This window comes from Equus asinus, chromosome 7 (assembly GCF_041296235.1).
Source record: "Equus asinus isolate D_3611 breed Donkey chromosome 7, EquAss-T2T_v2, whole genome shotgun sequence".
Lineage (NCBI taxonomy): Eukaryota > Metazoa > Chordata > Mammalia > Perissodactyla > Equidae > Equus > Equus asinus.
The window spans coordinates 88,197,977-88,225,927 of NC_091796.1; the positions used below are offsets into that span (position 1 = coordinate 88,197,977).

The following is a 27,951-nucleotide window of genomic DNA, read 5'->3' on the forward strand; positions in this document are numbered from 1 at the left end:
AGACTTTTGAACACCTACTATGTGAACAATGACAGGAGCTAGGAATACAATGATGAAAACAGAAGCCATCTTCAAGGACTTTATAGTCTAATAGGAACAAAATAGTAACAATTAAGAAGGGACATGAATGCTTTAATTTCTAAAATATCAGTCTTAGATGCTCAATGAAAGTTTTGCCAAGGCAAAGAGTTAAAGGCAAGGATTATTTTATTCTTTCTTGATCCCCTTATAGCACCAAGCCACAGAGCCTTTCTAGAATAAGTGTCCAGTAAACAGTCAATTGTTTTGTTGTTAAATGGCCCCTACATGACAACTGCCTTTGTGATATGTCTAGCGGCTGAGTCTTTCATCCACTGTTCTCAATCACTGACAAAAAATGTGTCGAACATTGTGCAAGGCCCAGGTGGTCTTGGCTGCCAAGGGGAGCATAGTCTGGATGAGACAGGTATGTATACACAAGATCATGATAGTAGTTAAGATACACGAGAGTACTATTGGAGCAAAGAAGGGTGACCAACTTCATCTGGGGAAGTAACTTTATAATGTTATAATTATAGTTAGATCTTTAAGTGTACAAGTTTTTGGGGAAGAAAAAACTGGGAAAGGCTACTCTAGGTCACAAGAACATCATGTACAAAAGTACAGAGTCATGAAAAAGCAGCTGGGTTTGGAGATTAGCAATGCATAAGGTATGGATAGAATTTAGGTTGGGTAGGAGCTGAGGGATGAGAGATGAGGCCACAGCTGAACTGAGAAGAGCTCTGCATGCCAAAGTGACGAACTGAGATATTATTCTATGGAGATCAAAGAACAAATGGAACATTTTAAGAATGGAAGAATAGTGATTGGATTCTTTTATTTATTTGGGGGTGACCACCTCCTGTAGTATGGAGGTTGGAATACATAAGGATAACTTGATTATAGAAAGATCAGTTAGGGGGGCCGGCTCCGTGGCCGAGTGGTTAAGTTCGCATGCTCTGCTGCGGCGGCCCAGGTAAAAAAAAAAAAAGCAAGATCGGCAACAGTTGTTAGCCCAGGTGCCAATCTTTAAAAAAAAAAAAGAAAGAGCAGTTAGGAAACAGTTCCAGGCCCTAAATGATAAAGGCCCATCTAGGCTGGAGGTGGATTGGAGAGATATTTCTCCCATGGAATTGACAGGATATGCCGAGTCAGTAGATGGGCAATATAGGGGAGAAGGAGGTAAACCAAGGCTGCATCGTGTCTAAGCTGGGAGCCCAATGGGAGTAGTGACTTCATAAAGTAGGAGGAAAGGCAGGTTAAGTAAAAAGAGCACTACTCTAGCACAATGGTAGCACTACCCAATTACATCTTGTTCGTTATACTCATTGCTCTACAATCTGGGTAAGGTACTTCACCTTTCCGAACCACAGCTGCATCATCCCTAAAATGGAAAAATAATATCTACTTCGTGACATTGTCCTGAGGTTAAATAGGAGTAAAACATAAAAACATCTAGCTTACTCCCTTGATAAATAATTCTTGATTGAAGGAAACTGACAGAAATAGAATGAATAGCAGAGACAAGGGTTTAAAAGTAGGCTTGGTTATGTGACCTTGAGCACGTTACCTAACCTCCTTGACACTCAGTTTCCTTATATGTGAAATGGAAAATTTGTCCTACCTCATTGTTTGGTTGGGAAGATTAAATCTGAAACCCTGTGCAGAGACTGATGTAGTCACTGGCACATAATTGATGCTGAATAAATGTGCATTGAATGAAAGTATCAATTAATTCAACTAAGCTCAGTACTTCTCATTTAAGGAAGTAGAAAACTACCTCAGTTCAGTAAATATTACCTACACACTCATAAATATACACACAAAAGAGGATGTTAAGTCTGTCTTACATTAGAATTTAAAATGCTAAGCTCCTATTATTTGGAAAGTTAACTTACTTAGCAAAGTTCCTTCTTCAATAATGTCCAAAATAACGGCATGCCTCTCTATTCTGGTTGTGTTAAATAACAACTAGAAACTAGCTTCATGTCTTCTCATTAAAGACAAAGCCAGGTATACAACTAATTCTTTGTGCAGACTGTAGATGACCTGCATAAATATTACCCCAAAGAAGTAGTACTAGACTGAGAAAACTTGAGAACCACTGTTTTTAAATAACCCAACTACTACCAGCATTAATTCATTTTTTAATTGTTTGAATACCTTTGATGAATCGTTGTGGGTATTACTTCTGCTTGAATAAATGCATTTACTTTGTATATGGTTGCTGTGACAGATAGTGCTGGATGTTCCGTAGAATTCCTTCTTCTCAACTTTCTTTTAATAGATGAGCCCACTCCTCCACCCTCTAACCTTCCTTCTCCACCCCATTTTTTTAGAAACATGGCCTCCCAGCTACAGACTACATTTCCCAGCATCCCTTGAGGCTGAGTTCATGTGTAAAGTTCCAGGCAATGGGAGAGGAGGGAAATTGATATCTTTCATTTCTGGGTCATCTCCTTAAAGACACTGGCCCTGGCCTCTCTCCTATCCCTTCTTTTATGGGCTGTAGCACAGACGTGGTAGATAGAGACCCAGCTTTGGTAATGCTGACAAGCACGACATCAGGGAATAGTAATTCAGCAGAAAGGAAGTAACCTGTGTCCTTTAATAACCTTGAGGAGTCAATCTACTTCATCACCTGGACCTCGGGACTGAAATGTGAGAAATACATTTCTATCTAAGTAAGCCACTATCTTTTTTTTTTTCCTTTGGTTATAGCATTTCAACCTCTACCCCATGGAATACAGGGTTTTACCTTGCTTTGCAAGAATTAAAAAAAATGGTTTCAATTGTGAAAATTGCCTTTAGGACAATATGTATAAATACAAAAGTCTGATGTGCCAGGCTGAACTTTCTGAATACTTGTTATCACACCAAGGTTATTACCAAGGGCTTTTCCATCGCTCCTTATTTGGTAACGGTATTTTGAGTTTGAATGGAGAATGGTTAATTGTCAACTTGGTGGTTTTGATTATGTTTATGCTGTTGTTTGTAAGTAGCAGTTTTCCATTTCTTTTATTAACCTTGCCAGTGAGTGCTGGTTGAATAAACTAAAGACATTTCCATTTGCCTTCTCTCTGTTACTAGACATAACCATAAATTACATAAAGAAATGAGAGCCTAAAAAAAAATGATTCACCAAATTTTAACCTTGAAATAATAGTGTCAATTTTGTGTACCATAATCACCAATTTCCATTAAAAAATTTTTTTTGACTGAAGGGCAGTATTGGAAACAGAATTTCAATATTGTTTTGACAGTATTTTGACAATGCGACAAAATATGATTCAAGATTCTAGATTTGCATATCTTCAGTAATAGAGTATCTTGCATCAGTATTTTTATTACTAGTGTAATAAATAGCCATGAGATGGTTTAGTTGTCAAAAATAAAGTCAATAAAAAAGATAGGTAACATAGAATTAGAGCACCAGGAGATGGTGGAAGACAGCATAATATAGACAGAACATTTCAAAGTTATTACTCACGGCCGCTTATACAACTTAACTCAATCACGTATAGGACTATCGTGGATCAACGGACTTGCAAAATAACTGTACTGCCGATATTTCAGTCACTATCAATAATTCTCAACTTCACAGAAGCTAAATCAGTTTCTTCCTCTCGCCTTCCCAGTAACCAGTGACAGCTGTTGTAGTGGAAAGAACGCCTGGCTAAGAATCAGGAAACTTCATCGCTAGCCCTGGCTTTCCCACTTACTAAGTGTGAATTTGGGCAGGACATTTAACCTTTGCTCAGGATGATTATGAAGTTCAGAGTAAGATCATCTATAAAATGTATTTTGGAAAATAAATAGCTTTATACAAATATACAGTAGTATGCATATATGTGTGTGTGTGTGTGTGTTATGTAAGAAAAACTATCATTAACAATATAAAGGCACCTATAAATGTATTTGTTCATATACACATATGAGCACATATATACGGATATATATATTCATGTATATAAAGATTATATATTTGTATACACACACACACACACTAACTAAATTCAAACTTTGCTATTTAGGATTTATGTCCTGGCTGCTTCTAAAATGAGTCAAGGCAGTTGAAAATTAACACAATGCAAAGGTGCAATGAGAAGCTTTAAAGCAAAACAAAGTCCATGTAGATGACATTTAAGAAGTATTTTTTAGTGGAGCACTTCTGCTCTTCATTGACGGCTGAAAACCAAGCAAATAAAGGGACATTCATAGTAATAATAACAGGTTACTAATAATTTATTGTACACCAGTGAACTCTCCCCCTCCAAAGAAAAGTTAGACTCTTGACAATAACCTATATTTGGCAATACGGTTTCACCCACATCCCATTCTTCTGTCTCCCCCTCCCTGGCTGATGAAGTTAATAGGCCAGCTTTGCCAGAGTTTTCAGGAAATAACATCTGGGAGGTGTCAGGTTCACATAGTGGAATACGAGGCACACATTAGTCTTGCACCCTAGAGTCAGTGGTACTGTTACTGTAACATACTCTTGAGCTTTTTTCTTAGTGATCATCTTTAATCATGAGATTAAGGAACAAGACGACTATCATGAGAACAACCCATCTTTCCTTTACCTAGTCTCACACCATCTGATGGTTATTGCGGTCCCAATAATCTTCCCTACTAAAATAATTTCAAGTGAGCTACATTCTTTTTTATACACGTGTAAATAAATTAGGAATTAATTTCATTGTTGGGTGGAGGGTAATACAGAGACCTGTGATTCATCAGCTTGAACAATACCATTCAATTTTGAAACCATCCATCAATTCCCTTTGATCTTTATTTTAACACTACCAAAAGTAAAGCATTGCATGTTATGGCCTCAGTCCTCAACTTGAACCACAAATATGTTAGACTGTATTTTTATTGGACAGATTAGTATTGATGGTCATCTATCTCAAACTGAATCACACACAGTAATCACTGGGTTAACATTGGGACTAGCAAAGAATGGTATTTGAGATTCTCTCCCACCCCCTAGTCTTCTTAAAAATGGTAACAAGTAAAATGAGTTACAAATATCTGCACAGATGGCCTGGAAACAAAGAGTAAGAGTGAAGATTGAATACCATTTCTGTACTTCGTTCTACTGCTGTGGTCGGACTCATCACTTAACCAGAGCTTCACACCAGGAGCGTGTCCAGACATTAAAAAAATGCTCACAACTGAGACGTAGGCCTTTCAAAAGGTGGAATTTCTTCTCCAGAGTCATATTTGTACTTTCTGATACTCACAAGAAAACAGTTCCTATGGAAGAATTCTGCAGCAATGCTTTCAAAGTTTGCCATCTTATAACCGTAATGTGCCTTTCTTCCAAAGGAGACCTCCAGAGCAGAGTCTCACTTAGTTATCACAGTCTACTGGCCAAATAGGCTGCAGAGCACGCTGGCCCCATTTTACAAATGGACGCCTGAGTGTCATCTCAGGCTCTCCCCACACAGAGAGAACGAGAGTGACAGCCATGTATTCCACTCATTTCTTGAATGTGCATTTGTGAGCTCGCATGTCAATGCCAGACTCCTTAAGCAGGTGCAGAGTAAACAAGTAAAATACATTAGGAACGCTGGTCCTTGTGATTAGAATTTAACCAGTCTCGCAGAGCTACTGCAAAGGGACAAAATGTATGGAGGTAAACATAGTCTAGTTGACCCCAGACTCACCTGACCCCTCTTGTCCTCTTGGAGTTGTAAATACCTGCCCAGATTGGCAGAAGTCGGCTAGAACAGAGACAGTGGAGAGAGAGAGAAGCCCCAAACCCTTAGCCTTTATATACCCCCTCTCTCTCTATTCAAACATCCTCTTCACTCTGATTGGCTTCTGGTTCTCTCACTGTCCCTTGCCTTTGAAGTGTTCTCCACTCAGCAGCACTCAGGGTTAATGTCCCCAACTTCCCCAAAGCATCTACGCACATCCTGGGCACGTAAGTGTATTTCCAGTGACCCAAAGTGACAGTCAGTGGACGGTAGCTTCTTATAACTCCTTTTCCTGAAGACTTGTGTGTCTCCCTTGCACAGCTTGTCTTGGCTCTTCTAAAAGGCCAAGGGAGGTTATCTATTCTTTTCACCCACAGGATATAAACCATAATGTGATTCTGTTTTAAAAAGATGGTCTGCAAGACTGGCAGATCACCGCCAGAAAGAAAACTCAGGTTCCATATTTGAAGCCCTACCTCATCTTCCAAATCAAGCACCTCTAAAAACTTATGAGCCCATTATTGCCTTTCTTTTTGTTATCTTCCCACCCAGATTCACAATATTTTCCTTTCTTAATCTGATTTTTCCCTTTTTTCTTCTTTATAAACTTTATAAAGTTCATGCTGACACAGCTGAAGCTATGGATTGTTTTTCTGAAAAAAAAAGGAAAACAAATTCTTTATTCCAGGCTTCCCACACCATATTATAGAATGAACACATGTGATTTCTAAGGAGTCATAACTGAACTAATTTTGTCATTTCATCGTCATTTCTTGACTGCACAAATGAATGTTCAGGTCAAATTCTGTCATAATAGGATAAGGGAGTTTCCAAGCTCTTTTCTTGGGGTAAAATTTTATTATACCCATTATTGAGTAAAAGCAAAAGTGAAGTTTAGGAATCATTCAGCTATGCATAGACTTTGCTGTTATAATGGTATTTGCTGAAATGGCAGATGTCCAATATACCATTTTTGAATTTCACCATGACCATTTCTGAAAGCCAGAATATGATAGCATTCTTACCTACATGTAATTGAATTTTACAGCTTTGGTCTACACAGAGACTACAAAAACCTCTTTTTTAAAATCATGTTTAATTGAATTGAACTGATTTCTGCCAAAGGGATAAATATCTGCTTTCCCTGAAATCTTTATTTTAGCGAAATTCAATTAGTAACGAGATTTAACTTTTTTGACAATGAATTTATAACATACTAAGTTTAATCTCTTGAAATCTTGAAACAGACTAACACATCCCTCTGTCCCAATTTCTCTGGATGCAGATGTACTGAATGTCCTCTCAGAATCCTCAAACGTTGAGTTATTTTTGATTCAGAACATTTCCACTGGTTGCCCTTGAGTAGACATGCCATATTATCACGTTACCTTTGGAATCTCTTTAGACTGTGACCCACATTCTCAGCAAGGCAACTAGATATGAACACCTTCTTCTCTGCTGACTTTTTCTTTTTAAATGACATCTCCCTTGAGTAACTGGTCACCTTGCAAGGTCTCAATCCATTGAGTTGAGTACATGTGATACACATTCAATCTATTAACTATAGGGATTATTTTCTCAATTTAGAAGTACCAAGAACATTATTAATATCTCCCTACATATTTGAGTTGTGAAGTTCACAATGTTGTCCTAGAGAATTGCATTCCTCAATATTTCTTGTCTGTACGTGTGTTTGTGTAGTCATATACCTATAGTTAGAAACATAAGTTCTAGGTCAAGTCCCACCTATCTAACTCACAATTTGGGCTTTGATAAAATAAATATTCATTTAAATTTAGCTCTTAATATTAATTATTGTTCTCTGTGGATACAGAACAGGATATTCTGTCTTTGACAATAATCTTTTCCACATGGTCTGTCTGAAAAGAATCTTGTGAAGTAACTGTCTCCTTGTCTTCACCTCCCGTCTCCAGGTGCCCATACCAATCTTCAGAAGTGTGTTTAGCTAACAAAGACTTCAAATGTTCTGTCTACCCAAGATATCTTCATTTTAACCAAGAATGAATCTTAATGAATTTCTAAATGTTTCTAAAGGTTTCCAAATACCCTTGATGGGGGTAGGGGAGATTGGGGTGGAAACATTGCCAGTATTTTGAAAAGAAGGGAGCAGAAGAGAAGTGGCAAAATGCATACCTTGCAGTTTCAATGAGCAAAATTGCACCAACTAACTAGTACTTCCATACATTATTTCTAATCTTTACCCTGAAAAGTGGATATTATTATTAACTCCTGGTTTTTAAATAAAAAAGCTGAAGCTCCCACTTGTTATGTGACTTGCCCAGGGTCAGACAGCAGTGAAATGAGAGGCAAGATTCAAACCAGATCAATGGAGACCCACACCCACTCTCCTGAGCCTGCACATTTTCCTGGACTCTGTCAAAAGTCTTTGGAGAAGGATAAGTAAGAGTTCAAAATCTCCAAGGATCAGTTCCAAGCAATTTGGAATTTGTACAGGCAAAGATGTTTGAATCAGAAGAGATATATATATATATATATATATATATATGGAGAACCTAAATATGCCCCTCCCTCCATCCTTTTAAAACCCAAGGAAGGTAGAAGAGTAAAACAGAAAGTGCATAGGCTTAGAAGTCAGACAGCACTGGGTCAGATTCTGCTTCTGCCATTTACAATACCAGCTCTTACCCTGGGTAAAATTATTTAGCTTTTTGGAGCCAAGTTCCCCTACATAAAAAATGAATATGGGCCAGCCTCATGGCCTGGTGGTTAAGTTCAGCACGTTCTGCTTCGGTGGCCCAAGTTCAGTTCCCGGGTGCAGACCTGCATCACTTGTCTGTCAGTGGCTATGCCGTGGCAGTGGCTCACGTACAAAAAGAGGAAGATTGGCAACAGATGTTGGCTCAATGCAAATCTTCCTCAGCAAAAAAAGGAAGATCGGCAATAGATGTTAGCCCAGGGTGAATTTTCCTCAGGAAAAAAAAAGAATATAACAATATCCATCCTATGAGCCTACTGTAAGATTAAATGAAATAACTTATACAAAAGTGTCAAGATAAGTGTCCCACTCCTAGTATGACCTCAACAAATGGTTCTTCCTAAGGGCCATTTCTTCATCCTTCCTTGAATGGCTGGAATGGTCCTTCCTCTCATCTATTGTTATAGTTTGTTTACAACCTTTAAATAGCTGCAAAGGAAGACGATTTTCAAGTCAACAGCAACATATTCTTAAATGAGCACTGGATAGCAGCTGTACCATCATGGCTATGAGCATGAATCCTAAATCCTAACTGCTGGTTCAAATCCTGGCTCTACTCTTTATAGGTGATGCTATCTTAGCACATTTGCTTAATGTTTCTGTGCCTCAGTTTCCTTATCTGTAAAATAGAGATAATGATGGCATTTCCCTTGTGAGATTTTGTAAGATTCAAATTCATTAAGACAAATGAAGTGCTTAGTACAAAGACTGGCACTTAGTACGTGCTCCATAAATGCTAGCTATTATTATTAACCAAGCAAATAATAGAACTAGAACAATAATTCTCAGTCAAGGATGATTTGGCCCTCCAGGGGACATTTGACAATGTCTGGAGACATTTTTGATTGTTACAACTCAGGGAAGGGATGACATCTAGATGGTAGAGGCTAAGGATGCTCTAAACATTCTAAAATACACAAGGCAGCCCTCACAACAAAGAATCATCCAATCAAATGTCCACAGTACCAAGGAGGAGAAATACTGAGCTGAGAAAAATCATCCCTGGTCAACAGAGATCCTAAGATATGTTCCCCTTGGAGCACAAATAGTCATTAATGAGATATCGCTGGAAAACCAAACATCCCTGTAGAAACTACACCCCATTCAATGGCAATGTTGGAAAAAGTCAAAATAGTTATTAGAACACGTCACAACTAGAAGGACCCACAACTAAAATATACAACTATGTACTGGGGGATTTGGGGAGAAAAAGCAGAAAAAAAATAGTTATTAGATATATGAGATTATACCACTTGAGTATGTCTTAGAGTGATGTTAAAATACTCTTTTAAAAGACCAATAATTATCATTAGAATCACCATTCTAAAATTCATTGAATAAGAATCCTGAGAAAGGATGCATAATGGCTTTAGAAACCGCAGGTCCCATAAAAATTAACACTTGCAAATTTATCTGGATTCCTTCCCTCATAGGACCCAGCAAGAGGAAGTGATCTGCTTATAATGGATACTGGGTAGGAAAGAAAGTGGGCAGGAGTTTTCTTACTCCTTTCTATGTTCATCCTCCTCAACCTTGCTTAGATACTTTCTGGTAGTGGGTTTACTGAAAGAAAGCTAAGTATGAAGGACTCAAAGTCTCTCTTTTCTCGCAGTCTCAATGTCTCAGGTGAATTTAGCAGGATCTCTTGCTGGGAGGATTAGTTTTCAGTCCTCTCGGTGAGCTTCTCTATATCTTGTCTAGCTTGAGTTGAAGAGGGTATGTTGGCAACTTGAACCAGAACCGACTAAGCACAGGGGATGGCCTTTCCTTACCAAAAAATAGCTTTCAAAGTCTGAGGAGGAAAATAGGAATCTCTCCATAAGGAACTCACCCTTGGTCCTGACCTTCAATATTTGGGACTTGATGGTGGGGACTCAGGGAACTGGAAATTTACAGTGAGGTCCCCCTTCCCTCCTCAGTCCTTGGTAGGGAGGTACTGCTCAAACTCAGAATACTGTTCCAATGAACAGAGAATGCATGAAGAGGTATGACTCCTTTCTCATGCTTGCAGGTAAGATCCACCAGAAGGTCATATGTGTTTAGGATGGACTCAACAATGTCTGCCATACGTCAGAGGGAGATTCTTTGTACCATTCTGATTGGAGTGGGCTAAATAATGGTGCCCAAAATATCAGGGCCTAATCCCTGGCCCCTGTAACTGTTACCTTATTTGGAAAAAGGGTCTTTGCACATATGACTAAGTTAGGGATCTTGAGATGGGGAGATTATCTTGGATTATTCGAGTAGGCTTTAAATGTAAACATGAGTATGCTTATATGAGGAAGGCAGAGGAAGATCTGACACATAGAGACAAGGAAAAGGCCATGTGACCAGGGAGGCAGAGACTGAAGGGATGTAGCCACAGGCCAAGCAATGCTAGAAACCATCAGAACTTGGAAGGGTCAAGGAATGGATTGTCCCCTAGAGCCTCTGAAGTAAGTGCAGGCCTGCTAATACCTTGATTTCTGTCCAGTGGAAATAATTTTGGACTTCTAGCCTCCACAACTGGGAGAGAATACATTTTTATTGTTTTAAGCCATCAGTTTGTGGTATGTTTCAGTAGTCACAGGAGTCTAATACACTGGTCACAACTGTGGATTCTCTTCTCACAGGCCTCCATTAGCCTAACCTAAGAGGGAAAAAGGAAGGGAGGAAGAGGAAGAAGAATGAAGAAATAGAAGGCACGCAAGAGATAAAAGAAAACTGAAGAGGAAGAGAAGAAGAAGAATTGAAAAGGTAGAGGAGAAATAATTCCCTGAATGGTATAGGTCACATGTGAATCGTATTGGGGAGAAGTACATATATAGCCCCTAAATTCCACTTCTATTTACATGATGAACATTAAGGCTATGCCTAGGCCTGGGTCATAAAAGGAATTTGTCTTTAAAACATCTTCACGATTCATCCGATGGTCATAATGTAGCTTACTTAAGTTTTCCTCATTAAGGTTACCAATGACCTCCTTTCGGTCAAAAGACAGAAACCCCTTAGTCATCAAGCTCTTTAACCTGACTTACCAACACTAAACATCCTTCGAGATCCTGCTCATAACCCACTTCCTCCCCAAAATCTCCCTTGATCTTTGTTGCTTCTGTTTTCTGAATTCCTATGACACTCACAGGAAGCATGTCTGTTATTTCTGCCCTTCCAAAAAGAGGCCAGGGATGCTGCTAAACATCCTAAAATGCACAAGACAACCGCCTGCAACAAATAATTATGATATTTTTATACCCCCTCCAGCAATTTGCACAGGGCTGGTCTGTAATAGAGTCCTTGTGGTGACTGCCCACTATTTTGAGTCCAACAATACAGATGGTCTCATTTCCTTCATCTTCTACCTATTTATCATATTGTACAATGATGACTGATTTTGAGAATTATATCCCTGAGGCATGTTAGGTCTAAATGATAAAAAATAGATTGACAAAATTCATTGTCTAGCTAGTTAAAAAAAATCTACTCACACATTCTAGAAAGATTTCCAACTGAAAGAGTTGAGGCCAGAAAGCATTTCTCATTCATCCTAGTTTAACCCCAAAGTGCAATTAACTACAACCCCTCAGTCCCAAATATTTGAAGCATCTGAAGATTTACTTTATTACCAGAAGAGTTAAAGGTTTGTCCTAAAATATACCTGAAGGTACTTGCCTTCTGGTATTTATTTCGCAGTATGTGGCAAGTCTTAGTATAAAAATAAGCTTATTTTTTAATTGATTATATGTTTCTGGTTTAAAATTTCCCAGAGGAAAGTCTCCATTCTTGGGCCTCTTTATGTTTTTCATAGTGGTTTTTTTCTCTTTTTTTTTTAGTGAGGAAGATTGGCCCTGAGCTAACATTTGTTGCCAATCTTCCTCTTTTGTTTTTCTCCCCAAAGCCCCAGTACATAGGTGTATATCCTAGTTGTAAGTCATTCTCGTTCTTCTATGTGGGATGCCACCATAGCATGCCCGGATGAGCAGTGCGTAGGTCTGCACCCAGGATCCCAACTGGTGAACCCCGGGCCACTGAAGCGGAGCATGCAAACTTAACCACTCAGCCACGGGGCCGCCCCCTTCATATTGCTTATTTGCATCCAGTGTAACTGAAACTGAAGTTCAGTTCAGCAAAGTGTCCCACAGTAAGTGATCAGGTAACTGCCCACATGCCAACCATTATGTACACACCTGGCTAAAGAATCTAGTCAAGGACATGCAACTGTCTGCAAGCATCCCTCATGATGTCATGTTTAAATGTTTATTATTTTTTAAGCATAAAAAGACCAAGGCACATTGTGCCATTCCCATAATGTAAAAGCAGTGAATATAAACCACATCGTACAATTATGAATCACAAACACACAGAGAATGGAAATAAATTAAACAAGTGAACTAATTAACTCACTTCCCAAACAGAAAACCAAGACATAAAATATTGTACACCTTAGTGAAATAACAGCTGTTCTTATTAAAAACCATATATTCCATTAATACGATATTTTGTAATTTATTGCCTTTCCCACCTTGGAAAAATTATGTTACAGCTATATGGCCTATATTAACATTTTTTTGGCCTTTTATAAGTAACAGCTTTTGAAACTGGACATTTAGCTATCCATTGTCAGTTGCTTGAGAAAAGATCTCTCTTTTTTTTCTGGCTCTTTTAGAGCACTCCAAAAGAATGATTTCAGAGAAATCATAAAAAGATTAATTCATAATGATGAAATGATGAAATTCAAAAATATAAATGCACCCCCCACCCCCCGCCCCAGTGTGTTATCTATGTATCTAGAGCATGATGCAGTCACTTCATCCACATGAACCACAGATTTCTACTGTGATGACCTTAATTAGGCCAGAATAATGACAGGATCAAAAGGCCCACACACCCTGGAAAGCTTAGAGCCTTTTTAAGTAGGGAAAAAAGTTCTGGACTAGGCTGATATTACCAAATTCCTTTCTTCCACTTTCTAAAGAGAATCCTATAGGTTGTAGCCTGTTTTCCTGTTTGTTAACGATAAAATGCTTAATATTCTACTAGCTCTTTCCGAAGCTCTTCAGCGTCACTGTCATCCTGAGAGAACTCTGTCCCTGAAGGGGAAAATAGTTTTCTTCACCCAGGGCCTCTTTCCTTGTATTAACATCCCGTGAGAATATTAGCTCTGGAGGAAAGAATTTGGTGGCGAAATTCCATATTTACTCATGAAATCCACCCCCAACTTCCAGTCACATGTTTTAGTAGGACAGTCAGAAGAAAAATTCCCCATTCCCACTGCCCTGTCTTCCTGCTCCCCCTTAGCTTCTTCTGACACCCATTCTGGGTTTTTTTTCTTCCTGAACCAAAAGCCACTTTTACTAGCAGAGGCTCTTTAAGGCAGAAAAATACTTAAATTAAAAAAATTACTTGGCACTGGCTGGAATATAGACAGGAAATGGAGTCTGTTCAGTCCTCTGGGCTCTAACCCCACCTGACTCCTCTTTTTTCCCCTCCCTTGGGTTGTAGGAAGGGTATATAAGAGTATATAAGGCTCAATAAGATGCAGGCAATATTGTGGGGTTGACAGGTTGCCTCTCTTTCCTTTCCTAGAAATGTTGCTTCAAAGACCCAGAGAAAGAAAAGAAATTCCTTAGTGCCATTGATTTCTTAAAATGATTTTTAAATGGCTGTTTGCACATGTGGCCGAGTAACAAAGCACAGGAACTCTGATGCCACTTTTTGCATTCAACTGTGGGCTCCATATGCCATCTTGGGTAAGTTACTCAATTTCTCTGTGCGTCAATTTCCTCATTTGAGATATATTCTTGAATGAAAATGATAATAATACCAACCTCATAGGGTTGTGAGGATTAAACGAGTTAAAATATGCAAAGTACTTCAGAATAGTGCTGGCACATAGTACACAGTATGTATTAGGTATAAATATCTACACCTCTTTCCCAGACACATAGGAAGATCTGAAGACATGGTTATAGCAATATAGTGTGTATATGTGTGTGTGCATGTATTCATATATATAAATAAATCAACTAGCACTAAATACTTGATGAATTAAATATGCTAATTCTAAAATCCAATTAGCTTTTTCCTGATTGTTACATAGTTTGAGTGATCCCTTGCTATGCAGTAAATGGAGACAAGAATCTCAGAGGTCAAAGGAGATTTTTACAGCTGAAGTGGATCAGGCCTAGATAATAAAGAGAAGCAAGGGGGATGGCTCCATGGCCGAGTGGTTAAGTTCGGGTGCTCCGCTGCAGCGGCCCAGGGTTCAGATCCTGGGCGCGGACATGGCACCACTCCTCAGGCTACGTTGAGGCGGTGTCCCACATCCCACAACTAGAAGGACCGGCAACTAAGATATACAGCTGTGTACTGGGGGCTTTTGGGGAGATAAAGCAGGAAAAAAAAAAAAAGCAAGAAACTTTTATGGCGGATCACCGTGTACAATGTTCTAAGCTTGGCACTTTTCATGTGCCATTACATATAAGTCTCCTAACAATTCTTTTCAAGTAGACACAATTAGTTCCATTGTGCAGATGAGATAAATGAGCTCATGTTAAGTAACTACCCGATATTACACAGCTAGTAAGTTAGTGGTGGAGGAAGGATTCTAATCCTACATCATTTTTAAGCAAAACATAACATGGAAAAAGGAGGAAGGCAGATTATGCAAGTAAAATTTTACAAAAGGTTAATTATTGAATAGATCGTTGACAGACAAGATTTGTAACTCAAAGATGGTTTGGCATCTCTTAGAATTAGCTTTGAGGTAGAAATTCAGACTATACACTGTCCACTCTTAATCCGGTGAAGAATGCCATTGTACATTTCAACAGTAGACTCACAGACTATCAGAGACAGAAGTGACCCAGAAGACCATTTAGTCCAACTCCTCAGTTAACAGCTAAGCAGCACACGAGGTGAAATACGAGGCTCAATGTGCTATAGGCAATTAGTGGCGGAAGCAGCCAGGATTCCTCTGGAGCCAACACTCCTCCCCTTTCAGCATGCAGGATGGCCAAGTGGACACCACAGTTTTAAATCCATCCATTTAGGTGAATGTAAATTCCAGTTAATTTTAAATACCCCAATTCCTACTTAAGCATCTAAACCTAAAAAGAATATTAGGGTGATTCTTAAAATTCTTTGGGAAGATGTAATGAATAAAAGAATATTCTTTAGTGGAAAGCAGGGAGAGTTGTAGATCTAGGAGCTGCTACTTTTAAAACCTGACTAAAATTCTGGTATTGTTGTATCCTGTCAAACAGGAACAAAAATTAAATATTGTCTTGGTGGGAGATCAGCTTTTTAAAGGGAAAGTGCTAGTCTTCTTCATGCAGAGTGGAATTGAAAGGATCTTTAGGGGCTGGCCCTGTGGTTGAGTGGTTAAGTTCATGTGCTCCACTTCGGCGGCCCAGGGTTTCACTGATTTGGATCCTGGGCACAGACCTAGCACCACTTATCGAGCCACACTGAGGCAGCATCCCACATAGCACAACTACAAGGACCTACAAGTAGAATATACAACTATGTAGTGGGGGGCTTTGAGGGGAAGAGGGGGAGGGGAAGGAGGAGGAAGAGAAGGAGAAAAGATGGCAAAAGATGTTAGCTCAGGTGTCAATCTTTAAAAAAAAAAGGGTCTTTTTTTTTTATTAGATTGCATTCATTCACCAAATATTTGCTGAGTACCATACAGCTATAACAACAGGAATCCTACTTTCCTTGCACATTTCACAGTGTTCATTACAGTGCTGGGCTTTAGGTAGTCATTGATGGATTGGTGGTGCCTTCTCCTATGTTCAGTATATTAAATGACTGCAGGACAAAGCCACTGAGGTTATGTCAACTGCTAATGATGACTTCCTATGGAAGTGGAAGGAAATGGCTCGTGACTATTCCCATGCTTTTGTTGTCCAGAACCATGCAGCATAGTATGCACTTCCTTAGTTATAATATCATCAGTAATGTGAAGTCCAAAGGCTTAAAATTTCTTTCATTGTGCATGCATCAGAAGTTTATAATCAATAGCACTATCTCTTATCAGGCTGACAAGCATCAGGCTGTGTGATGCTACCCATACTAAAAAAATTGCACCATCTAGCTCTATCATAGTATATAGCTAGATCATAGGGCCTAGGAAGCTTTGTTAATATGAGTTATAAGACATATGAAAAGCACATTATTCATGACTTCAGCAGCTCTAGATTATTTCAAACATAACAAAAGAGCTGAAAATGCCAGACCTTGGGAAGCTCAAACTTTTTGACCTAAAACTTCAAAATATGCCAAACATCATTTTGGTAGAAAGAGTTGTAGATTGCAATACCAATATGGAGAGAGAGGAGATACTAAAGGTAAAGACAAAGAAGGACGGAAGTACACAACTCTAAGAGATTTTTTACAGTAGACACTTAGCTCAAGTCAGCAAATAAACTACTAACTGACAAGAAATTGGCATTTGAACTAAGCAAGGGTCTTAAGCCAAATGTCCTGAAATAAAGGAATGCTGGTGGGATGAATAGGCAATGAAGCCACAATCAGCCACAAAATAGCTGGCTATTAGCAGGCCTATGAGGCCCAGCAAAAATCTCCCCACCATATTGCATAGGGCGTGGAGCAAAACTTCCTGAAAATGATATTGAAAAGTCAACAATCATGAAGCAACTGATGTTAACTCATCCATGGGTCCCTCCACTTTCCCTAAAATACCACATTGCAAAGTCAACTTTGGATTTAAGGGATCAATATTACAATCTCAAGGATTTTGCTCCACGTTAACCATCCAGTGAAAAAGTCTTGGTGAACTGTGGGGTGATGACAGGAATCTACAAAAATCCACAAATATGATGGCCAACACATAATCAGGCCTCAATTGTACACAAACACAATGGAGACAGTATATGCAATGATAATTTACTGATATCCATTATGAGAAAATCAGTACATTTCATGCTCAGTACATTAGTTGCTAATATTTGTGACATAGAGCTATTAACTGACAGGTATGGTTTTCATGCCATACATGGCACTGAAGGCATGGTTTAAATCCTTAGGCTGAAATTCCAAGAACAATACTGTGATTTGAATTTTCATGAATACAATTAGGCAACTCATCTGTTAAGGGCTGAAAGACTGCAAATTTGGCTATTGAGATCAGTTAATAAACACCTTGCTCACTGTAGTAGCGAGGCATGGTTGAGAGTGTAGGTGTGGTTAGCTCAGCCAGTGAATGTATTTTCAACATTTAAAATAGGCCAGCTACTGTGACAGGCAAAACACAGTGCCTTTCTTCAAAGTGCTTACTACCTAGTGAAGCATCTTGCAATTTTAAAATACAGTAATTATATTTAGAGCATGTATACATAATGCATCAGATAAAGACGTTTGCTAGGTACCATTGGTTGCATTCAGCAATTTACTACGTAGCTTTCAAAGATTCTTATTGTGGATACAATATTGATTGGAAGAGGTAAGAAGATGTTCAACTTATGATGACATCAAAACAATAACAAAAAACCTAAATCTTGGTTCCTATTACATACATTTTTCTATATGTTAGGCCTTTGGCTAATAATTAACTCAATGCATTGCCAATATTAAAGTGGTGATGATTTACTTTGCTCTGACTTCCCAAGTCCTACCTGGATTCCAAATATTATCAAATGGCTCTTCACACAAGTTATGGGTAACTCGGGAATTGGCTCCCATGATACTACCAGCAAAAGGTAAGTAATTATTCTGTTGGTAAAAGACAGTGTTGCCTTTGTACAATTGAGCAAACATTTGTACAAAGTCGTGGTGTTGAGATGAGTACCAAAATAAACATGGATCTCACTTTGGTGCTTGCCACTTTGATGAACATCCGTTATCACATTAGGAAAGTTGGTAGGTTTCAAATGTGTTGTCTGCACATGTAGAAGGACAAAAGAAGATTCCTTACACATCCATGCTTTCAACATATAACACCTGGGTTACAGGCCCCAGAAGATTTTAACTTATCCTCCTTTAGATGCCTACTTTGTTGCCAGTTCACTTGTAATCACTCTCTGAGCAGAGCAATAAACACTAAATATTTAAGGGTAATGAAAATTTAGCCTTAACATCAACTTGCATGAATACTGCATGAGAAAGTTTTTCTTTAGCTGCTCTGTGGTACCAGTGTCTGCGACTGTACATCCCACTGAGAAATATAGAGTCCCAAAGGGTAAAATTAAGGATAGAGAACATATGACCTCAGTCACGGGCGTCAGGATAAGAAATGCATAACACATGATCACAACTCAAAAGATGTGATCTCAAGGTTACTGCAGACAGAGGATGGCAGCTGTTCAGTTGGACATCTGGATCTCAGTGGCTCCAGAACTGGATTGTTCTCACATGAGATCTGTCTATGAGAAGCTCAGCCCATCTTCAGTAATGGTTCTGAGAATTTGAGTGTAATCTTCATGTAGTGCCCAAGTAATGATACATTTTCACATACACACAACATCTTTGTTTCTGGAAAGTAAAGGTTGCCCAAAAGCAAAATATTAAAACAAGAAGGATCATTTTTGGGTTGCATACAACCCAAACTGTCCAAACTGATCCTTCACCTTCAGTGTTTACACGCAAAAGAAAGCAAAGATAATGTAAAGGTCTTGGGTGTCTTCCCGTATTATCTGATATTATCTAAATACATATAACAACTTTTTACCTGTTTTAAAAGTTCAGTTTCATTCCCTTTTCTGAGAAGAGCAATAAACAGCAAAATGTTGATGGGCATATGCAAGTCTAGTTTAGTATGGAAGTCTAGATGTACCAATTTCAAATGGTGTATTATATAACTATTGTAATTGGTACCTAGGAATTATGAAGTATATGCATATTTGAACATATATATCCAGCTAATCAACTTTTTCAGTGCACCAAATGAAGAAATTATGTTTAAATTCTTAAAAAATACAAGGTTAAGATTAGTAATATTTACTGAAGACTTTTTTAGCGAATTAAACAAGACATAATAGGTTCACATTAATTGATGAATGAATAAATAAATGGATAGACAATTGAATTAATGGAAATAATGCTTTCTTTGGTGAAGGGCCACAAGTGCTGAGTAACTTATGAATGTAAGTTTGTTGTTGACATAGTCCCTGTTCAACACTGGGAAATTTTTCCAAAGCAGATAGCAGCTTTTAATAAAATGCATTTGTATGTTCATGTAGGCTGGTTTTTCTTAATTATCCATATAACCCTTTGGTACAAATTCCAAACCACAAAATAATTGACGATATTTTAAACACAGTTTCAGGGGTTATGCTGTGTGCTCAATTGACTTGATATTGTTATTTATGCAAGACCTACATTTCAGTACTTTTATTGCAGCGATTGACTGGGCAGGGAGGTGTCCTTAGCAAAGACTCTGAATGGGGCCTGTCGCATTGTGTTGCTCAGTGAATAACCACTCTTCTAGAAAAAACACACTTTCTTTAATGTGTGACATAGTGTAATATTTAAACCAAGTGTTCAGAAATTGAGAGATGTTCTTGAAAAGATTTAGTTGAGATACTTTAGAATTGGAGAATTTTGTAAAGATTTTGATTTAGTCCAGTCCTAAGCAAATAAGGGGAAGGGGAAACAACTTAATTACAAACCAATATTTCAAATTATCAATTATTTATAATGGAGGGTACAAAATGTAAGATAAAAGGCCAAGACAAATTATATACGGGCACTAATGGTCAGCCTTTCAAGGACAAAGAAGTGGAAAGATACAATAAATCCCTGATCTCCTTTGTAGACAGTGAGGAAAAGCTGGATGAGACTTAAATGTTCAGGGGTCATCAAATCAAAATCTTTCTTAAGATGACAACGTCAGAGTCTGGAAATGTTACTCTGAAACATAGTGGATGACTGTGAGCCACTGTTATAGACAGGAAAAAATGAAATTGCACGTGAAATGGTAACAGAACCAATGCCCCAAATCAGGTTACTCCCAAGTACCTGAGACAGAGAAAAAACAGGATTAGAACTCAGCCCTAAGGAAGTTCATATGCTTTTGATAATCAAATACCATTTCTACTCTTCAAACCAGAGAGAAGAGCCATATCTGTAGGTCCTGATTTAATAGGATGCCTTGATGATAATCGTGATGACTGAGTGAGGGTTCTGGTTAACAGAAGTCTGCTAGGCAGAGCTGGTGGGGAAGTGACCTCTAGTAGTGAAATCAAGCATCTTTGGAAGCTGTTTCAGGTCCTTCACCTGGGTAACCCTTGGGAATGGGAGTCATAGCTTGGACACCTGGGAAAGTACATGATATTGGAAACCAAATTTTAGAAGGGTACCATTGTATATCACCTGGAAAAGAAACGATGTTCTTGTTTTTGTTTTGGGATAGAGACTGAAACTCAGAGAAGGCTATAATCAAATGAACTTTTAAGGCATGGCTCTTGAATCGGAGCATTCATCAGAATCATCTGGAGGACTTGTTACAACACAGATTGCTGGCCCCACCCCCAGTTTCTGAATCACTAGGTCTGGGGATGGCCAGAGAATTTGCAGTTAACCAGCTCCCAGGTATTGCTGCAGTTGCTGTTGGTTTGGGGACCACACTTTGAGAACCAGTGCTTTAAGGAATATCAAACAAAAGGATATGTATCTTCCTCCCAGAAAACTGTCATTTGTTCTCAATGGAATCTAATCAGTAGGTTTACATGCAGTTAAAATTTAAAAATGAGCAATGACCACCACCATTAATTTGGAACAGTCAAACTAACCGCACAAAAGACTTCTCCAATGGAAAAAATGGGAAACTCTTTCCACGGTACACATTGGCTTTATTGACTGTGGTCTTAGTCAAAGCACAGAATGAACCTTGGCCAGCAGCATGAGGTCTCTCAAGCTTGCAGCTGTTGGGAGCAGGCTGCTCTGCCAGTGACTCTGGGCAGGAAGTGCCTTGTTAGAACTGATGTATCTATTTTATTCAGCTCAGGGAAAAAAAAAGACAAAAATCCTTAGGTTTCTCCAAACTTCTTTTAACAGCCCAACCTCCCCAAAGCCACCATGTTAGATGGCTTTGCTGCCATGGCTGCTTGACTCCTGGTAACTGACAGCTTGAGGGTCAGTATGATGCGAAGTTTTAAAAATGCTAAGCCATAAATCAAGCCTGTTATCTTCACTCACGGTGGGCTTAATGATAGCATAAATAAAATGAAAATCCAAAATGACAGACAAGCACAGGGCCCTCAGACTGAAAAATATCTGAAAGGAGTCTACTTTGCATCGAGATCCAAACTGTCAGCAAGCACTCATTAAGGATGAGTGCAACATTCATCAGAAATACGACTTGACGGTGCACAAGTTCAACAGGACTTCTCACAATGCTGCTTTCCAGGGCCCTGCATCAGATAGAGGATGGACTGCTACTGCAGTTTTTTCTTTCAAGCAAACAGTCTAAAGTGTGTGTTGTTGAAGGCAACCCAGCTTCCTCTGTGTTCATATCATCTTACAGAACTCCTGCTATCCTTCATTCCCTTATCCAGCTAAGTGCTCAGCAACAATGGACAAACAAAATCTAAACTAGCATTACCACTACCCTAGGGATAACACTGAATAAGAATTATGCAGTATGATCTGATAATCGCTGGCTTCAAGAACTGAAAAGAAAAAAAAGCTTGTAAAGGAGATGTATTAGAAATTTAGATTTTAATGCAAAGTGACACATTTTGGGAATTGCTCTTTTGGCTTTAAGGCAAAGAAGGTGATATTGATTCTCTTGAAATATGAAGTACATATAAAGATGGCACTAAAAAATAGCCGTGCACCTTCACACAAGGATGAAGAGTAACCATATTGTTTTACCAACAGAAGACTTTCACACCTGGTTAGAGACCGGCCCACATCATGAGAAAAGTAACGTGCTTCATGTATTAATCCTACTAACTCTACAGTCGCCATCATCCTGATGTCTTGGCATACATGCACAGGTCAAGTGAGCATGACTCCAGTCCACAGGCTGGCCCAAATAAAAGACACAAAATTGCTTCCAAAGATCCTTGAGGAAATGACTGTGGATGCCAGAGAAAGAAATGCAAGAGAGACACTTCCAATTGAAATATAGTATTTCAACAACAAAGAGAGATGCACTATCTTGAAGTACATGTTTTTACATTTTGGCCAAGTGTTTTGGGCTTTTAAAAGCCATTTGAACTCCTCATGGCTTCAGTGACTCAAAAATACACCTGACTGTAAATTGAAAAATTTCTAAGAAAAAAACAAAAGGAAACTGTAATTTTATGGAAAAATTGATACTGTAAAAGTTAGACTTATCCTTTTCTTTTAAAAAAAAGTATGATTTTAAGAAAATATTAAATCAGAATTTAAAGGAGACTGTCAATTAGTGACTAACTAATGAGCATATAATATACTCCTTTCCCTCAGAATAAGATATTTTCTTACTTTTAAATTATAACATCTGAACTGTTGGTAGTTTAATATCCACTAATTTTGTTTAAAAAAATATTGCTTCGAGCCAGTATTCTGATCTGTTATTTCCAGTAAAGTATACAGCTAAGATGACACAGAGGTCGAATATTTAAGGATAAATTTTAACTTTCATTTTCATTTAAATAATGCCAGTCAAAATGCTTTAGTGAAGAATGAAAAATTAAAGTGTGCCAAGTCGTGGGGATCTATGGAGAGATGACAGAAGACAGTCTGGGCATGAAAGTCCAGCATCTGACAGTTTGAGAAACCAGTGCATTTATTCTAGGGAATAGCAATTGTGCAACTCCAATTTCTTAAAACATAGCAAGTTATTGTTATAATTATTATTCTATTGTGATAAACGTTGTATGGCTCTATTTTGACTATAGTAACATTTTTTTTTTCACCTTCCTGCCTATATGCTCAAAGCCACAAGGTTCTACATGTTGAAAGGTAGAGGTCATCAGATTATACATTGTTTCAACTATCCTCTTGAAAGGGAACTAACATGCTGCTATGTTTAGAAATCTACTATATTCCCACAGAGGGCAAGGCAGCAAGTGCACATCCAGAGTTGTCACATGGCTTTGTACCACATCAGAGTCAAGCTGTGTTATAGAAGAAAAGATAATACCCAGCCACAGAAGTATTCCTAGGGTTTCAACCATGTGAGTAGTCAAACTGGCTGGTCCTGAAAGAAATGCAGGTGCTACAAACCTCAGTCTGCCCCTTTATTGAGGGCTGTTGAGTTACTAGACTTCAGAGATCAACAGTAGGCGTGCACCTGGTAGAACACTAAGAGTGACTTGGGTGGGGTAAAGATTTAGGTAGGTTGTGGGTATAGGCATGGATAGAGCAGAAGAGGCTAAAATGGGGGCAGATGAGGTTAGAACTTGAAAGTTGGGCTGGTTTCACCAGAGCAGAGCAGCTTGGTTTACTTTGTTACTAATCAAAAGCAAGGGAGACTTCCCTGCAATTTGTTTGGGGGCTTGGAATCTAAGGTTCTGCTTCTAGATGTAAGCATTTCTTCTAGCCTTAAATTAGATGTGTCGTGTTTTGTACGGAAATGAAACGAAATGGAATCTTTGATGGTTTAAATTTCTTTTCTCAAATAGGGCTAAGCTGATATGTTTTCATTGCTAAACATTTGAGAACTTAAAAGTTGAAAGATGTAACTATTTTTATATCATACTTTGGTGCACGAAATGCCTTTATATACAAACTTTCTCAAATTCTCTTTCCAGCTTAAGGTTCATGGTTTAGTTTTGATCCAAGAAAACCAGATGCTTTCGTGAGGACAGCTTCCTCATTTGAAGGCCATGAAAATCACAAATTTTCTGTTTCGTTTTGTTTTAAACTGAGAGAAAATACTGGGACAGTTGGTTTGAGGAGGGGGTGTAAGAATCCTGGAAAAGGAGTAACTTCCTTAATGATCATTCATATTCTTGACTACCATATGATGTGTAGTTGGGTTCATAATACAAATCCTGAGTAAAACAAATTGAGATATTTACCCCTTCTAAAAAGGGGTTTGCTAAGTAAATATACTATCTAATTATATATACGAACTTGGTCTCACTTAAAATAATATTTGTTAACTATAAGATTCAATACAGATTAGAGAAAATGTAACAATTACTGTGACTCTAAATACACTTTACATACCACTGACTTGAGCCTCAAAATGGAAAATGCATTTAACATAGTTGAAATGAGAACAAAAAGAAAAATAGGCTTGTTTTCTTAGCTAAGTAGCTAGGCACTTTCTCTCCATGTAACCTTTAAATCCAAATGCCCTATGTGCACTATTTTGTTAAGCTATAGATTTTATCTCCTTATTAGTAAAAATGTGTAAACTATCACAATAAGAAAGTAAGTTGGGTTCTGGGAAACTGGATGCATAAGATGTTATATAACCAACTAGTTTCCAACCTTCAAATCAGACACAAGTGAAGGAAATAATAATGACCTGAGCCAATGGGAAAAACATCAAGCCAGATTTCTCCCAGCTGTGTTTCTCGCCTCTGTGGCCTTCAGTAACTTCAATGGAAGTTTAGTGTGTTTAGGGAGAAAGATGGCCAGAAGAATCAAAATTATTAAACCAAAAAGGTCAATATTCAAATTAAGTCTTGGACCAGGCCCACCGCAAGAATAAGGTTTATCCCTTCCAATGTCCTAGTGCTATAAGCAATATGGCTGACCGGCCACAACTCAAATGGGGCTGATATCACATGCTATCCTGCCAAAAGGGTGAGTAAAGGAAAAACAGTTGCTGGCTTTAATATGAACAAATCAAACTATTAGTGTTCCTTAGCATTCCTCCTGATTTCCAACTCAAGCTTATGGTGACTGCAAGAGATAGGAAAAATCCTCAGAGGACACAAGTCCTTGGATTTAATTCCATATACACAGAGGGCCAAGGAATTTTGACAAAATTGTTGCTCACAAAAAGTTGACTTTGCCTTTGAAGTTCTTGTGTGTTCCATATTTAAAGTCCGACACCTTCATTCATCCAACAGTAGCATAGGGCTTTCAATAATATGATATAATGGTCTTGTTTTTTTTCAGATTTGAAAAAGGTCTTTCATAAGATTCTTCTCCATTCTGTTATAAAACCATCAGCTAATATGTTTTCAAGGGTTTGCCAAGTAAATAATCTGAGTTACCTTAAACTTTCATGTCTTACTGGCCTGATGTAATTTTCTAATGACCACAGATGTGCTAAAAATGGTTTAGATTAGTTCCTATTAAATAGAATGGACTGTATGAAGTTCCTACTAACACACTAAAGGAAAGGCTGTTAAACTAACCTTTATCTGTAGGATTTAAGTCATTTAGATCCAAAGAAATAAAATATTATGGTGTTGGTCAAAACATCAATGCAAATACTGACATAATTTCTCAATACCCCAAACATTACTATAGAGTGATATAGGTCATGTGGAACACCAGGATTGTGAGCCGCTCCTTCATACAGGGCTACTCTCACTAAAACCTCATAGAGCTCATTAGCACATTAACAGCTTGAAGTCCTGAGGTTAGACAAAACCAAACCAAACCTGTTTAATGTTGTCTAATTCACAATTTCTACTAGCCTGAACACGTCACTTCTTTTTCATGTAATTCCTAATGCCGAACACACTTTTGGACATGCACACCTGTTTTTTCCTGTCTCTTTTTTCCTGCCTAGCACACTGACTGGCCTATAGTAGGAACTCATAAAAGGTAATTGGAATGAACAAATGATAAAATACATGGCTGTACTCTCAGAGGTTATGTCGACTGCTATTATGTAATTTTTTGATATAAAACATCTCCTTCTTCTGTAGTAACAGTTGCATTCAAATTCAGAGAAATAGAGTGCCATTTCTTCTGCTGCACTTTAAAAATATGGTAAGTTAGGAAAACATATCTTGAATGGTAATAGAAGCATCTTTATGAAATATGAGAAATCCAACAAGCAAATATACTTTAACAAAGACAAAATGTAATGCACATTATGAAGGTATTGTTTTATTGTCCTTGTCCCTGTGCAGGATATTTCCATCATGGCCAGTGGGATTCAGTTTCTGGATGTTTACTATAATCTAGCATTTAATAGAAATCTTTCTCCACTGGTAGATCAGCATGTAGAGGATAAGTTCTTACAGACACTGATGCTGAGAAAGGCTAAAATGCTCAAAGTAGATCGATAGTATCAACTTATACAAGAACTCTTGCAGAGTAAATCTCCCGGACACAGGAGTTTGGTAGTATGATTTTGATCAGAGTGAAGCAAAGATGATGCAGGATATGACTGAAGTAACCACAGTGGGACATTTGGCCACAAAAAGACAAATAAATAAATTGTGCTATGAATTCTTTACCATGCTCTACAATTCAGATAGCATTTGTAAATCCTTTATTGCTGTAAAAAATGGATGATTGGAAATAATTTTAAGATACTACAGGTAGTAATAAACTGCTGAGATGATGGATGTAACAATCCTGAGCATTTATAAAGTGGACTGTCTAATATTATATGTGCATATCTCCATGACATGTTACAACACATGATAATTTAGGGAGAAAGCATTTTAAAAAAATCAGTGGTACATAAACACTCTCTGACTCTAAAGTGCTGGTAACTTCTGCCTCAGGGGGAACTCATTTTCCTCCTTTCTAGAAAGCCAGTAATTTTTGAAAGACCTCAATTACAAATCCAAATTTTGGTTGGAAAAATGTGACTGACCACCCCTGAAAAAGGAAAATGCAAAGTGAAAAATATCACTCTTTCTCTGCTGGTGTTAAGTTGTCAGTAAGTTAGCTGCATGTCATTCATGAGCTGATATTACTTTGATTGTTTTAACTTATATCATTTACAAAGATCAACTGTATTGTTATTTTAGTCCATATTTGGCAACGCTGAAGAGCAGAAGCTTCGGATATGGCTGATAGATAATCTGGGCCAAATTGCAGCAAGGATAGGCTATTATTTGTAAAACATTCACGTAAAGCAATTAATTACATTTTGCTTTTTTTGCTTTCGTATTCCTCCGTTTTGGATTGTGGACTTGTTCCATCCGTAAGTAAACTTGTGGCATCTTCCTTGATCGAAGGGGAATCTGGAGCAACAGATCTTTTGGTAAATGCTGCCAAGGTAAGAGAAAAGAGAAAAATAAACCTAGATGAATATAATCCCTGGGTTGACAAAATTGTAAGTAATCACTGTGTTTGATCCAGTTTTCTGTAAACTTTACATGGACCATCATGTAGGAATAAACATAATCTGTGTCGTATATTTTCAGCAACACATCTATAATTTAATTTTTATTTTTTGGGGGGGATTTGAAGAGTATGTGAGAGTGGAAGAGGTGTGCTTGGTCATATATAATGGTAGAAAGCACACACAGAATTCTGGAAGGAGAAATCTTAAGGGTCTTCTCTTTACAGAATCCTTTGTTATGCAAAAGGAAACTGGGGCCAGATCCGGAACCTAGGTTTACTGTTCTACTACTTCTAACCTCTCTGCTGAGCTCCAGACATCTATATCCAGCTATCTATGTGAAATCTTTC

General features: G+C 38.1%; 1 protein-coding gene and 1 long non-coding RNA gene across 6 annotated transcripts in view; one reads left to right on the forward strand and one right to left on the reverse strand.

Moving 5' to 3' along the window:
* Nucleotides 1-2,436: 2,436 nt before the first annotated feature.
* LOC123287192 (uncharacterized) overlaps nt 2,437-27,951 on the forward strand; it is a 73,725-nt gene continuing 48,210 nt past the window's right edge. Inside the window, exons 1-3 of one of the 2 annotated variants that reach the window (XR_011504716.1) lie at nt 2,437-2,702; nt 11,073-11,196; nt 14,023-14,186. This is a non-coding gene — a long non-coding RNA (uncharacterized lncRNA). The remainder of the gene's footprint in view (nt 2,703-11,072; nt 11,197-14,022; nt 14,187-27,951) is intronic. The other variant, XR_011504717.1, reaches the window with a different exon arrangement.
* CEP128 (centrosomal protein 128) overlaps nt 23,159-27,951 on the reverse strand; it is a 382,281-nt gene continuing 377,488 nt past the window's right edge. For 2 of the 4 annotated variants that reach the window (XM_014846721.3, XM_070514145.1), the window contains one exon: nt 23,159-27,527. In XM_014846721.3, the coding sequence (XP_014702207.3) occupies nt 27,400-27,527 (128 nt within the window). In that variant the 3' untranslated portion in view covers nt 23,159-27,399. The remainder of the gene's footprint in view (nt 27,528-27,951) is intronic. The other 2 variants (XM_070514144.1, XM_070514143.1) reach the window with 2 other exon arrangements.